The 14,994-nt window shown below is 49.0% G+C and overlaps 1 protein-coding gene and 1 pseudogene across 7 annotated transcripts in view; one reads left to right on the top strand and one right to left on the bottom strand.

Moving 5' to 3' along the window:
• The window catches only part of ERMARD (ER membrane associated RNA degradation), a 32,922-nt gene extending 25,993 nt beyond the window's left edge, over positions 1–6,929 (top strand). For 3 of the 7 annotated variants that reach the window (XM_010388351.2, XM_010388353.2, XM_030928946.1), the window contains exons 14-18: positions 595–671; positions 1,252–1,377; positions 1,768–1,986; positions 4,485–4,598; positions 6,666–6,929. In XM_010388351.2, coding sequence (XP_010386653.2) covers positions 595–671; positions 1,252–1,377; positions 1,768–1,986; positions 4,485–4,598; positions 6,666–6,879 — 750 coding nt within the window. In that variant the 3' untranslated portion in view covers positions 6,880–6,929. The remainder of the gene's footprint in view (positions 1–594; positions 672–1,251; positions 1,378–1,767; positions 1,987–4,484; positions 4,599–6,665) is intronic. The other 4 variants (XM_030928950.1, XM_030928947.1, XR_004056846.1 and 1 more) reach the window with 3 other exon arrangements.
• Positions 6,930–14,073: 7,144 nt separating this feature from the next.
• On the bottom strand, positions 14,074–14,695 carry LOC115897041 (annotated as a pseudogene).
• Between the last annotated feature and the right edge of the window lie 299 nt (positions 14,696–14,994).

Below are 14,994 nucleotides of genomic sequence, written 5' to 3'. Positions count from 1 at the left end.
TGCTAGTGGGTTAGAAATGGGGAGCATCTGCCGAGGGATCTGTCTTGTGGCCTGGCCTGGGTGTGGACGGCTGTGGTTCCCCAGGGCTTCGTGGGTGTTGCGTCTGAGAAGACTGGAAGTTGGCTGGAGGCCTCATGGGGGTCCTGCAGGGACAGTCCCAAGGTGACAGCGACTGCACCCCGAGCGCGGCCTGAACTGGACAGAGGCACCTGTGCCTCTGACATGGCTTTGGATAACGCGCAGCATCTTCACACCTGCTGTGTTCTGTTGGTTCCAGGCCAGTCTCCAGAGCTCGTGCAGATTTGGTGGGGTCCTCCCTCTCAATGGCAGGTGTTGAAAGAACCTGTGGACGTGGTCATAGCCACCCCAGACGTTCACTCCCTACCAATCCCCTGGTAGTTTCCCCAGCCTTCCCCCATCTGAATGTACTGAAGAACTGACACCCACCATCTGGTTTTAAAATGTTTAGAATTTGTAATAATTTTATAGATACGTATTTTCTAGAGAGTGATGTAACATCCATAACAATCTAAAAACAGATTTTCTAGGAAGTTACCATTAAATCTACAAAAGCAATAAAACATGTCATCCCAGGTGCTGAGCTGTGAGGAGAGTATCAGGGTTTGGGCTCTGCTGCCTTTCCCCGAAGAACTCACTTGGGAAGCAGTCAGGTACGTGGCATCCTGGGGCCTGGCTGACCTCAAGCTTGTCTGGTACTGTTAGTTTCAGCAGCATTTCTTCTTTAGCGAGGCTGTTGGAAGATAAAAGGGGAAGGAGGAATTTCTGGGCCTTGGTGGCTGTGAGGAGCTGCAAGTGATGCTGAATGCGATCTTCCAGCTGGCCTGGGGCCCTGGTGGAGACTGAACATGGAACGAGAGGCAGACATTGTGGTAGACAATGGCGTCCATGAGAACTACTGAGTAGACAGGAAGAAAGATGGGTCTGAAGCTCAGGAGAGAAGTGGGGATGGAGGCAGGCATTCTGGAATCGTAGGTAACAGCAGACATACTTGTTCAGCAGGAGGAATACGCAGGTGGTTTCTCATCTCGTCATCACTGGACTCTGCTTTTGGCATAGGGCATCATTTCTGTCTCCACTGTCTCGTGATGGTGGCTTTTTACATTTTATATTTGGGGAAACTAAGATTCACAGTCAGGTTGCTGCTCAGTGAACCATTAAACATTATTGTGCATGGGCACTAATGTGGGCATTTTAATTATCACGTACCTTTAAATATGTTCTATTTTTCAGATTAGAAGATAATTCTGAAACAAATGCCTGCCACTCTTTAATTACAAAAATGACGGATGAGCTGTATCACCATATGCCTGAGAATCATTGTGTTTTAAAGGACTTGGATCATCTTCCTACTGAGACGTAAGTTCCAGGACATCCTGACAACTATTGAAACATTGATTCTGCAGATTAGCATAGCAAACTTAGACATTTTCTGTGTTTTAAATTTTATAAACTTGGTAGTAGTCTTAGAATCCCACTGTAACTGCTCCAAGAGGAATTATGAGATCAGTTTTGACAATCTCTGTGCAAGCTTGGCACATCTGATGAGGCTGTGAATGTCACATTCTGTTTGCCACAATTCAGTGTATTTAGTTAACACTTGCCGCATGTCACAGTTGTCCCTGTAGACCCACCAGTGATACGCCGCTAGCCCTGGCTCCCAGAAAGCCACAGCCTTGCGGGTGCAGGAGGAGAGTGAGGTACAGGTGAGGATCACAATGCCTGCTGCAAGTCTGGCTCTGTTTGCAGGTGGCCCCAGCTGCTCCGTGAGCTCTGCAACACACCCGTTCCTACCCTGTTCTGCCCCAGGATTGTGCTGGAAGTGCTGGTTGTGCTCCGAAGCATCGGCAAGCAGTGCCACCGCGTGTCTGGCCAGGTCACCGTTGCCTCGGAACTGAGACACAGGCAGTGGGTGGAGAGGACGCTGCGGTCTCGCCAGCGGCAGAACTACCTGCGTATGTGGAGTAGGTGCGCGCTCACTTTCCTGTTTTGGAGGGGCACTGTGGGGCAGGAAGTTGTCACAGATGCAGTTCCAGTCCCCACTGAAGACACACACAGTAGGTCCCTCACTGAACCCATCGACAGGTGCTGATGTACTTGGAGTTCACAATTGATAGTGTGAACCCAACGTATCTGAGACAGGTCTCAGTCCGTTTAGAAAGTTTACTTTCCCAGGGTTAAGGACGTGCTGTGACAGCCTCAGGAGGTCCTGCCGGCACGTGCCCCAGGTACTGGGGGCGCAGCTTGCTTTTATCCATTTTTATCCATTTTAAGGAGACATAAGACATCAGTCAGTAGGTGTAAGGTGTACATTGGTTCCATCTGGAAAGGCGGGAAAACACAAAGGTGGGGGCCTTCCAGGTTCTAGGTGGACAAGAGACGAAGGATTGCCTTGTTTTGAGTCTTTGATGAGCCTTTCGGTGAATACACAATTGACTTGGGAGTGGGGGTAGAGGAATAGTCACTTACACCTTAGTGTGGCTCAGTGAAGCTGCATTTTACACAGGGCAGAGGAAGCAATCATATAGGTGTTTGTCTCAGGTGAGCTGAGGAATGACGTCCTGTCCCACCCCTGGGAAGATCAGCTGGCAGCTGCATTGCCAGGGTCAGATTTGGCAGAAGTCTTTCTGGGTAGAGATCTCGAGGCCCATGAGGCATTTCCTTGTGGACAAACTTTGAGGGAGGTCTGTATGTAGCTTTTTTCTCTTGTAGCCACCTTATTTAGGAATAAAATGGGAGGCAGGTTTGCCTGAGGCAGTTCCCAGCTTGACTTTTCCCTTTGGCTTAGTGAGTTTGGGGTCCTGAGATTTATTTTCCTCGCATGATGGAAACAAAAGTTAAGTTCCCACAGCATGTTTCTGGTCATAAAAATATTACCAAACTTCTAAAGAAAGACCCAAAACACTTACAGTGTTAAACATTGAGGTACATATGAGCTCTGTGGACATTTAAGAAAGATGAATAGAAACAAGTGAGAACTACTCAGTGTTTGGCGAGGCAGTGAGTGATGGCAGTCCGGCAGTCCGGCAGTCCATTGGTGGTGAAATGAGGCAATAAATATTTGCAGAGCGAGACCTCCCCAGGCCCGCCCCCTTCCTCTCACCCGTAGCTCCAGCAACAGCAGGAACAAACGTGTGGGTCACTGAGCACTTTTGTACTTGGCACGCACTGTCGAGCACTTGTATGATGATGGTAGACTTTACAAGTTCTTATAATTTGTATTCATTCATTCATTCATTTTCCAACCTGCTTATTCCAGTTCAGAGTTGTGGGTGGCTGGAGCCTATCCCGGCAGCTCCGCACCCTGGACAGGACGCAGATCTGTCGCAGGGCCAGTCACACGTCCACGCTCACTCTGGGACCATGGAGATGCGCCAGTTCACCTAATGTGCACGGCTCTGGGATGTGGGAGGAAACTGGGGGACGGGAGAAAACCCGTGCAGAACGTGCTTCTCCACACAGACCGTGGCCCTCGCGGGATATCGATTTCTTTTCTCACTGATGTTGTGACGAAACAGTGTTGAATGAAATTATGTTATCTGAGGACTGTGAGGACTCCCCATGCTGATTTTCATAGAAAGTTATAGTACATACTATTTTAAATAGTGTTTGTAATTTGGGCATATGGAAATGTGGGTTCTATCTACCTTAATGAATATCTGGATTTAAAGTATAGCAGCAGATTAACTTGTTTTGGATTTAAAATATAACAGCAGATTAACTTAATAGCAGATTAACAGCATTACGGTTTCTTCACTTACAGTGTATATTTTAGAATGTGCTACATCCTTAAGAAATGACCATTTTGGATACATTTCTAGAACTTTTGGGTTGAGTGCTATCTGTGTTTTTAAAGCTTTAAATAGATATCGCTGGATTCCCCTCCAGAAAGGTGCTACTCAATTTACACTCTTACCAGCAGTTTATAAGACAAGCTCATTCTCTTATTACCACTCTCCGAAACCAGAATATTTTTAAATGTCTTGACTAGTTTCATGGGAAAAATAAGATCTTACTTTAGTTGGGATTTCTTTAATCTGGTGGCATTGAGCCCGCTTTCGTATTGAGGCCATTTGTTTTCCTCTGGTGAGAGTTCCTCCCTAGATGCCAGAGGGCAGGGAGCAGGGGGGCTGCTGGGTGCAGACTGGGCCTGCCTGTTGCCCCGTGAGCGTACAGAGCCCCTGGCAGCCCTGACATAGACCATCAGATGTCTGAGAATCTCAGATGATGACTGAGAGCAAGGAATGCGGATGTGCAGGATGGGCCGGGAGCAAGGGCTACACTGGGCATTCCCGCCAGCCACGGGCCTGGGGGCTGGAAGCAGGCATTGGGCTCTGAGGATCAGGAAAATTATTTTTTGAGAAGTTGGAACTTAAGGATGTTGATTAGGTGAAACATCTTTTTCCTGATGAAGGTGGAAAGTACCAGCGTTCCTCACGTTTGAATTTACTTTCATCTGATTTTAGTATCAGACTACTGTCCCCTGTGCTCAGCCTGATCCTGTTACTCATTACGCTGGAGTTGGTCAATGTTCATGCTGTTTGTGGGAAGAATGCGCATGAGTATCAGCAGTACCTAAAGTGAGTATGTTCCACTTCTCTGTAGTCGCATTGCATCGTGGGCCAGACTGGGGCTGAGCCTGTAGGAGTGAGATTGGGGCAGCGTGAGGGCCACCATCTCCTTGGTGGCCCCACCAGCCGTCTCAGGCAAGGGTCTGACATCTGGCCTGCAAGAAGAACTCCCACATCCAAATGTCTCAAAACCACGTTTTGTTTGTTTGTTTGTTTGTTTTTTGGAGATACAGTCTTGTTCTGTTGCCCAGGCTGGAGTGCAGTGGCATAATCACGGCTCACTGCAGCATCGACCTCCCAGGCTCAGGTGATTCCCCCACCTCAGCCTCCTGAGTAGCTGGGACCACAGCCATGCCACCATACCTGGCTAATTTTTAAATGATTTTTTAGAGATGAGGTCTCACTGTGTTGCCCTTCAGTGATCACCTTGGCCTCCCAAAGTGCTGGGATTAGAGGTGTAAAAGCCACTGTGCCCAGCCAAAAACCAAATTCACGTATGTAACTAATAGTTTCAAATTCGGGAAGTTCGCTTTTAAGACCATCCCGATCTGGGAGTCTGAAGTAGTGTGACACTTGTGTGACCCACTTGACATCTAGAGATTCCAAACCAAGGAGGCTTCCGGGCAGCGGTGACACAAGCTGTCATCTGGGCTTGAGTGCAGCTCCAGCTCCAGCCTCCCTTGGCTGCCAGGAAGTTCTGGATATCTTGTTGGTTTTAAGCCAATGCTTTGCAGGTGCCAGGCACCTCAGTACACAGTTTAAATGAATGTGAAAATACAACTGGGGTGTCTTGTGGAAAGAAGCATAGATTCCTGTTGAGAGTGAGGGGAGCAAACGTGCAGACTGTTAGCAGCTGAGGACTCCAGCTCAGTGTGCCCCATGCTTGGCACTGCTGGCATTGTGGGGCTGGTGCAGGACTGCCCTGCTCATTGTAGGATGCTCAGTAGCAGCCCTGCCTCCACCCACAAAATACCAATGGCACCCCTACCCTCCGTATGACAGTCGAAAGTGCCTTAGACATTGCCAGATGTCCCCTGGGGGACAAAATCACCCAGTAGAGAACCCTCCTTTAGACAGAGTGTTCTGTGGCTTTTCATTATATTATCCTTTTAGCTTCTCTTTAAGTTTGAATATTTTCAAGATAAAATGTTGATTAAAACTACCTGGCAATCCTGGAAAAAGTAAAGATGACATTTATTGTCATCAGTCAGAGTGACCCCGCTGTTAACATTTTGACAAATATCTTAAGTAAAATCTCTTGAACAGCAACAGCTGTCTCAGTGGCACGTGTCTCCTCTGAGTCGGCCCCTCCATCATGGGGGATGGAAGCTGGATGTGTGAGGAGGGGGAGGGCACGCTGCCCAAGAGGCTCCTGACGGGGCTAAAAGGCCTGCTTGTCATTGCAGCCGACCCCTGAACAACACAGGTTAAAAGGTCTGCTTGTCATTGCAGCCGACCCCTGAACAATGCAGGTTTGCACTGCACAGGTCCACTTGTCCAGGGAGCTTTCTCAGTAAATACAGTTGGTCCTCTGTATCAGCAGGCTCTGCGTCCCATGCAAACACAGATTGAAATTGCAGTAGTCTTGTTTGCAAACATCAATGTGGGAAAAAAAGCAAAACACAAAAATCTCATGGTGAAACCCGCGTGTTCAGGGGGCTGATTTTTCACACTGGACTTGAGTATGCTTGGATTTTGGTATCCAATGGATGACTGTGTGTTGTGTGTTTATTTTGTGTTGTGTGTTTATTATGTGTTATGTGTCAGTTTGGTGCAGATGACCCTTAAGTTCCTTCCTGGAATGACGGCCGTCATGTCTGGGCTGGAGAAGAATGTCTGAAAAGGTGCTTGTGTTGGAGCCTGTCCAAGTGTCCAGTAGCATTTACATTTCAGTATTTTTCTCTTTCCTCTAATTTGTATTCTCTTATTTTTGTTTTATATGGAATTATTTTTCTTGAATCCTCAGACATAAATTAAGTTCAGTTTAGGAATAATTCCAAGAATGAAGAGAAGACATTTAATTCATTGTTTCATTTTATAATGGAATGGATAAAGAAATTAATTTTTTTTTTACAGGTTTGTAAAGTCGATCTTGCAGTACACTGAGAACCTGGTGGCTTACACCAGTTATGAGAAGAACAAGTGGAATGAAACTATCAATCTTACACATACAGCTTTGTTGAAAATTTGGACTTTTAGTGAGAAGAAACAAATGTTAATACATTTAGCCAAGAAATCCACAAGTAAAGTACTCACGAAAACCTATAAGTCAGGATGCCTTTACTTTTAACACATTTTAACAGCGTGCAAATTGAAAACCCAAAGGTAGGGTGGAGTTGAGGGTCTGCTTGACCAGGGTCCAGGTTCTGTTTCTCTGCAGTGTTCTGATTTACCCTTTCCGAGTGGTCAATGTGAGTCTCAGTCTGGCTTCCTTTGTGGTAACCAAATGCTGCTGTAGTTTTTGGTTCCATCTCTCCATAACACACTGTCCAGAGGAAGAAGGGAGAGCTGCTTTCACCCAACTGTTACTCAGAAATGTGTAGTTCCATTGTTACTGGCCACCTGCCTACTCTTGAGAATGATTGCTGTGGCTGGGACCTTCCCCTGCATTCACCGGCCGGGCCTCGGGAGACTTTGACTCCCGGACCAGCCATCAGGGCAGGGAGGGTGAGGCCCTGGGACTGAGGAGAGGACCAATAAATTTAAGCTTCCCAGGTCAGTGCTGGAGACCAGCTCCTGAAAGGGGAGGTGGGCAGGCATGGGTGCTGGACAGCAGGCCTCCTGGCCAGCGTTTGGCAAAACTAGCAGAAGCCCTTCCCTGTTTTTAGACGTGGGGGTTTCACATCCCAGGGTCTGGGAGAGCTGGGGGAAAGGAGATTAGGGAAGCTGCTATTCACAGGCCCTGCTTGACGAACCCAAGTCTCTGACTCGAGGGTTCCTGTAGCCGCTGCAGCTCTCGAGGGTGCCTGAGAGCCCCCACTGTCTGACTTGGCAGCTGCAAAGCTGGGGCTCTCCGGAAGCCTCTGGGCGGCCACCCTGACCTCATGTCTGCTTGGGCATGGGCCACCCTGCCCCACCCTCCGTGAATCACTGCTTCTCTTTTTCCACCTTCCAAACCTTGACAGGGGGCAGCTGGCAGCCATCAGAGGACTGGCATTCTGAGGCCTGCTTCAGCTGAGGAGACCTGGGGGCTGTGGGTGGCAGCAGAGCTGGACACATGCTGTCTGTCCTCTGGCAGCTCAGCTCCTGCCCTTTTAAACAACACCTCTGGGGAAGCGTGATGCTTCTGGCTAATGTGATACAACTCTCTCTTGTGCAACTGAAAATGGTTCCTCCTCTTCCCAAAAGTGGAGACACAAAGCACAAATCCCATGTGTCAGTATCCCCACTCCGGGACTGTTCTTTTATAGCACCGTCACATCTTTCTCTCATGCACTTGCATGTAGGGTGACTATAGGGTTGACCATCCTGCTAATGGTGGTGCTGGGAAGGGAAGAGGGAAAGAAAGAACTGACTAGTAGAGTTAGCTCGTAGATACCGGTGTATCTAACCAAAGCAGTGAGGAGACCACACAAAGCTGCTGCGTGCCCTGTTTTTGCAATCTGATGATCTGGCAGAAGTTTGTGTTTGAAAATTCCTTTCTGCCACTGTTCCATGTTCCTTTCCTTTGCTTCTCTGGGCTGTGGTTTTTCACCTGCGGAGTTAACCCAGACCTCATTCCTGAAAGGTCTTTCCCATTAGAAATCTTTCTCGTTTTGGGTAGCTGTAGGTTCCATTGACTTATCGCTGGACTTAGGAATACTAAGAGGTTCCCTAGAGAATCCCCTAAATTCCAGACCTTCCTCCCAGCCCCCCAATCTGTGGTGGGAGCTGTATTTCCCCAAGACAATTGAGAACAGTCCCCTCGCCATAGCAGTAAACTCTTCTGGCTCATTGGCACAAGGCATCCAGTGCGGCTGGGTGGCAGCCTCCGCCTGCAGGGCAGTGGGCACCTCGTGTCCGTCTGTGGAAGCATCCGAGGAATGAAGACACCCAAACCAGCAGAGTCCAGAATTGTGAATGGAGAATCCAAAACCTTGCTAGTGGTGCAGGGGCGTAATGAGGAGCCATTCCCATTCCACGTGTGTCTCCACCTGTGTTTTCCAGCCATAGGAGAACCCATACCACTTGTTGACTGATGGCTCGGAGTGCAGGGCACGTCTTGGGCAACCCAGCAGCCCTCAAGGGGGGCCTTGTCACAGCCAGCACTGCCTGGTGCTTGGGAGGCTCCCCGAGGTAGTGGGGTGTGCGCCGGGATCACAACTGTCACAGGCCTCACTGCTGAGCTGTGCTGTCAGACGGGTCTCCTGGAAGCAGTACTGGAAGCAACCGGTGCAGCAGATGAGGCTTCTGTGAGCCAGGTGCAGTGGCCAAGAGGTGTCTCTGTCCCTCCCAGAACACTTGTCCAATGGACTTGGGGGCTGGCTCTTCTTTCCAGTTGAGTTTTTCATACTAGGAATTGTGTTGGTCTCTCCCATTAGCAGATTTATACATTTAGCAGTGGACCTTAGCCAGACTAGCCTTGCAGTGAGGACACCCATGTGGTTGAAGCCATTGACAACATCCTTCACTGCCTCCACGGCCACTTTGTTGATGAGAACATTGAGCAAGGCTGGGTGGCTGGAGAAAAAGGCTAACATGCATGAGGCAGCCATTGTGCCACCTGCCTACTGAGAGCATGGGCCCCCTTCCCCGCTGTTCTTTAGGGCCACTCAAATGGGTTAGAACGTTGCCAACTTTCACCTTCAAGTGGTGTCAGCTGTCAGCATCTTTTGCAGAAATCAAATCCAACTTTTAATTCGGGTGAGTGGTCCTAGGGAAGTCCCCGTGGGGCCAACAGGTGCGTGGTGAGGGGTGCTGTCCATGCAGCTGTGGGCTCGAAGAGCATCGGAACCACTTGCTTGTGTATCTTGTGCTCCAGAACATGCCAAAGCCTAACCTGTGTGTGTGTGCGTGCATGTGCATGCATGCTTGTGTGTCTGTGCACACCTGTATACCTATTAAATATATACATCTTGCCTGAATGTAATGATGACATGCTCCCGCAGTTGACTCACTTGGTGACGTGACAGGTCAGAAAACACAGTCTTTGGTGGTCCACCCAAGTTCCAACCAGCTGTCACTAGCTGTGCCATGGTGAAGTATAGATGTTCAGTGTCCATCAGAGCCTAGAGGACAAGCTGAGAGCTGGTTCTCAGAAGAGCAATTATCTGCAGAGGAGGGTGTGGTTTTGTCCCAGAACCCTAGGGGTCTGTGCTCTGGGCTTGTCTGTGACTGCCATGCATCATGGGATCTAATTGCCACCGTGGCCCGACGGGGAGACCAGCTTTTACATCTACCTGCTCTGGAGGCTTTGCTCTTTCTAGGCTCATGTGGAACTGGCAGTTTGTAGGTTAATTGGAAAGTGAGCAGTGTAGTGTGTGTGGCCTGGTGGATGTTGCTTGCAGAGTTCCAGAGAGACTCAGAGTGCCTGCCCGTCTCTAGTGCCGGTGGACATGGGCACAGCACCCTGTCCTCCCCCTCACAGAGTGCATCCATACCTTCCTAGATCACGGGCCCCGGAAACTTCAAAGCAGCAGCCCTGTGCATTCTTACGAGAGTTACATCCCAGCCCAGGTGGTCATAATTTCACCAAAACAGTGGGGTGTCTTGTTTCCAGTCCACATCACTAATGTGATGGGCCATGGTGGCATCCTGTGGAATGGCAAGACAGCCGGCAGCCCTGAGCTCTAGGTTGCATGGAGGAACTGGAGAGGTAGCACAGCCCTGATGCACTCCCACCAAGGCTGCTGCTGTCCCTGCCAGATGAGAACAAGACAGTTTCTGGACATGAGATTGCAGGAGATAAAACCTCAACCCATTTCAGTAGGTACAGAGAAAAATCACCTGCCAGATCAGTGGCTGCAGACCAGGAGTTCTGGGACTATATTGATTTGTTCCAATAAAGAGACCACATCTGAAGTAGCAGATGCTCAGGCTCCTGGGCCAGGGTCTTGTGTCCCTGGAAGGCTCTGCTGTCTTGAGCAGCAGCTCTGTTTCCTGCAGGTGCATGGGCAGCCATGCTGCTGGGCTACCTCACCTTCCCTTGGTATTCTTTCCCCAGTTACCCATCGTGCTTCTGATGGACACTTCCTTAGTCAGCTGCAGTATATGTCCATTCAGGTTACAGTCACATCATATATGGCTGCAATTTGTTGTTTTTTCTTAAACAGTGTTACATGTCTCTGCTCACAATTGAAGTAACTTAGAGTTTAACCCTTAAGAGGCAAATGTCCTCTGTTCTCACCTTCCTGAGGGATCCTGCCACATTGACCATCTAATGCTAGCAGGGGTCACAGGTGTAACAAGAATGGATTTCTGCTGGCTGATGGTCCATGGTGTAGCGTGACTCGGGGAACCCAAGAACTCAATGGCAAAGCTGCTTCAAATTCTCCTGCATGCTTGTTCTTTTCTTTTTGCCCTTTTTTCTTCTTTCTTCCCCTTCCTTCCTCTCTTTCTTCCTCTCCTTCCTTCCTTCCTTTCTTCCTCTTCCTCTTTCTCTCTCTCTCTTTTTTCCTTTCTTTCCCCCTCCCCTCCCCTTCATCACCTAGGCTGGTGTGCAGTGACACAATCATACCCCACTCCAATCTCCAACTCGTGGACTCCCGTGCTTTTTCTTTTCTTCCTTTCTCTCTCTTTCTTTCTTTTTTTTTTTCTTTTTTTTTTTTTTTTTTTGAGACAGAGTTTAGCTTTTGTTGCCCAGGTTAGAGTGCAGTGGTGCGATCTTGGCTCACTGCAACCTCTGCCTCCCGGGTTCAAGCGATTTTCGTGCCTCAGTCTCCCGAGTAGCTGGGATTACAGGCGTGTGCCATCACACCCAGCTAATTTTGTATTTTTAGTAGAGATGGCGTTTCACCATGTTGGTCAGACCGGTCTTGAACTTCTACCTCAAGTGATCTACCCACCTTAGCTTCCCAAAGTGCTGGGATTACATGTATGAGCCACTGTGCCTGGCCTTTATTTTCTATCTCTGCTGGCTGGCTGAATACCTTGAGCAGACCAGAATTACTGGAGGCAAGGAAAAAATGGAAGATTGGCTAAATTTGTTTTCCATCAAAAGCAATGATGAAAATGCTTCTTTTCAAAGAGCAACAGTAAATATTGGTCCAAATTCACAAGTGTTCATCCGACAGGCCATATTGGAGAGTAAAGGTAGTTGTGCCTGGTCCTGAGTGCACGGACATGGAATTTAGCTACAGGATGAATATTCTGCTTTCATAAGCTGTTTTGATGAGATGTGAAGACGTGTTCTGAACAAGATTAGAAGAATGCATCACCTTAGTAAATTTGGCACCTGCCCTGCCCCTGACTTTTTCCTGAGTGAACAGGAGCCACCTGCCCTTTTAAATTAAATGATGGAGTAGCCGGCCTGTTCCGGGTCCTTGCTGCTGTCTCCCATGCTCGCTCCTCTGGGTCTCCAAGCATGTGGCTGAGAATACATTTGGGACATCTGTTCCCCGTCCCTACCTATGTCTATCATTAAACAAAGTGAAGATAGTCTGGTGTGACTGGCTTTCCAAACTCTTACTTGGATTCACTGTAATGTGGACTAAACAAATGGCTGAAAATTCACTGTTTGCAGACACCCCGTCCTCTGCTCCACTCAGGAGAGACATGACCTGCCCCATGAAGCTCTGCTCATTCCACCACCTTCCTGACAGGCATGTGCACAGCTTCAGGAAGCTCTCTGAGGTGAGAAACCCTGTCATTTTACCTGTTTGCATCCCCTCTTTGTGTGTCCTGAATATTTTTACTACCTTAAATGCGTGCTCTTTCCCCCACAACATTTGTTTTAAATAATTTTAAAGCTACAGAAATGTTTCCAGAATAGTCCAGTGGGTTCCCACATGACAATTCAACTGTCATTGGCATTTTGCCACACTTATTTTCCCCTTTTAATTGTACATATGTCATTCTTTTGACTGAACCATTTTGAAAGTTAGTCATTGTGATATTTTGCCCCCAAAAACTTGAGCATTATCTGTTGAGAATAAAATCATTCCCCTTCAGTTACCACACGAAGGAAATTTAACAATAACACAGCACCGTTATCGAATACATGGTCCATATAAAGTTTTTCCCAGTGTGTCTAATAATGTCGTTTATACCTTCTGTTGTTTGTTTTTATCCAAGCACCACAACTGCTTTTAGTTACTATATCTTTTATTTTTAAAATCTGGACTAGTTCCCTTTTTGTTTTTTTTCTTTCTATGTCAGAGACATTTTTGAAGTATTTATGTCACCTTTACAGAATGTTCATCAAGTGGCTTTTGTTAGATTGTTTCCTCAAATTTGACAGTTTTAAAGAAACAGTGCCTCCATGATATTGTCTGAACCAGTGCATCACATCAAGACACATGATTGACACAATAATGCTGTGTGCCACTCGGTGCATCACAGCAGGACACATGAGGCACATATGTGCTGCCATGCACTCCTCAGTGCATTACTGCAGGGCGTGTGGGCGGGGCCAGGTGTCACGGTCCCAGCTGGTCACTCTGCCCTCTAGACAGTGGCTGGATGGGCGCTGGACACCTACTCCGTGCAGCCTGGGCAGCAGCTGGAGATGATGCGGGGAGGGCTGCTCAGCTGGGGCTGAAAGGTGAGGAGGACAGGGCTGGGCTGGCCGCCTTGTGGAGATAGCGGGACATGTTGAGGGAGAGTCAGACCAGGGATGCAAAGCGTGAGGAGAAACTGCAGAGCCGTGCACGGCCTCAGCTCCCTTTCTGAGGCCCCGTTGATGTGAGTGCTTTCAACAAGCCTTCGAAGGAATCTCTGCTGCTTGCAGCCAAAAAGTACTGACCACTGGAAGAGCCAGCGCCTGTGAGGGGACAGAGGCATGGCAGCCATCAGGAGGCAGGCAAACCCCAGAGAAAGGGGCCCCGGAGGTGGCAGTGCACAACTGGTGTGCGATCTCAGCACCACAGGTTACTGGTTTTGTGGCAAGATATGGACCTGCTGACAGCTTGGCTTCCTTGTTTGCAGAGTGTGACAGTGACGTTCCCTGCCTCATTAGACAGATGTTAGGATACAGTGAGGCGGGTGCTCAGCCCCATTATGGACACGTAGCATCGATGAACACCAGCTCTTACCAGATGGTTCCTTTATGCTGGGAGGAGAGAAACGATTTGAATTTCATCTGTCTAGAAGTCCAGTTATCTGCATGTGTGTTCAGAGGACGTTCTCGTATCTCAGGAGTGAAACCAAAGCATCCCCTATACATCTTTCCCCCACCCCCACTCATAGCCTCGGATTCTCTGCACAGCTTTAGGTAAAGGAGCTGATGGGGAATCGGATGCCTCACCCCGTGCCCTCACTCTGGGGCCCGAGCTTAGACTAACTTCAGGTTCAGCTGAGAAGGCCTCTGAACTGTGACTCCACACTGTGGCCGCCTGCCTCTGAACTGCTACCTGCCCTTTGCCCTTCTGGAGGCCGGTGCTTGCCTAGAGGAGGGCTGGCAGCATAAATGCAGCTGACCAGGTTGCATTTTCCGTACGGCCTACTCAAGCGGATACCCGTGGAGACTCATTTCTCGTTTCAGTTTTCAATGATTTGGTGGAGAAGCTCCTCTGGTGAATGGACTTGGGATTTCTTGGAGCTGCGCTGCGGCTCCGCAGTATGGCTTTCGGCCCGTGCTGCGCGGGCGCTTGCACTTCCTCTGGCGGGGCACGGGGTGGCGCTCCCGGGTAAGGAAGCGACCGGGGGAGCCGTGAGCGAGGCGCTGCCTCTCCCGCTGAAGCCGGATCCAAGGCCACCGTGAGGGGGACCCGCCATCCAGGTAAGACGTGTTCTTTCCTTGTTCCTTGGCGAAGCGATGGGGACCAGGCTTCCCCAGGCGGTGAAGTGAGGAACAGGGACCGCGGGGCTCGCCTGACCAGTGGGGTCTCCATCCTTTTCTGTGTTGACAAAAGACAAGAACAGACATCGCCTGAAATCTTCCCGCCTCCGTGAGGGAACCTGCGTCTGGGAACGCGCTACAGAGAAGTGATCGCTGAGTGAGGAAGGAGGTGCCGGGCCTCATTAATCATACCTCGGGAGGCAATGCCGGGAAGGTTCTTTGTTTAAAGAAACACTCATTTTTTAAAATTAATTAATTAATTTTTTTAAGTTCTAGGGTACATGTGCACAACGTGCAGGTTTGTTACATACGTACACATGTGCCATGTTGGTGTGCGGCACTCGTTGACTTGTCATTTACAGTAGGTGTGTCTCCTAATGCTCTCCCTCTCCCATCCCCCCACCCCACAACAGGCCCCCGTGTGTGATGTTCCCCTTCCTGTGTCCAAGTGATCTCAGGGTTCAATTCCCACCTATGAGTGAGAACATG

Source organism: Rhinopithecus roxellana, chromosome 4, assembly GCF_007565055.1.
Source record: "Rhinopithecus roxellana isolate Shanxi Qingling chromosome 4, ASM756505v1, whole genome shotgun sequence".
NCBI classification, from domain to species: Eukaryota; Metazoa; Chordata; class Mammalia; order Primates; family Cercopithecidae; genus Rhinopithecus; species Rhinopithecus roxellana.
The sequence above is the reverse complement of the archived record's forward strand: the minus strand, read 5'-3'. Positions and strand labels throughout refer to the sequence as shown.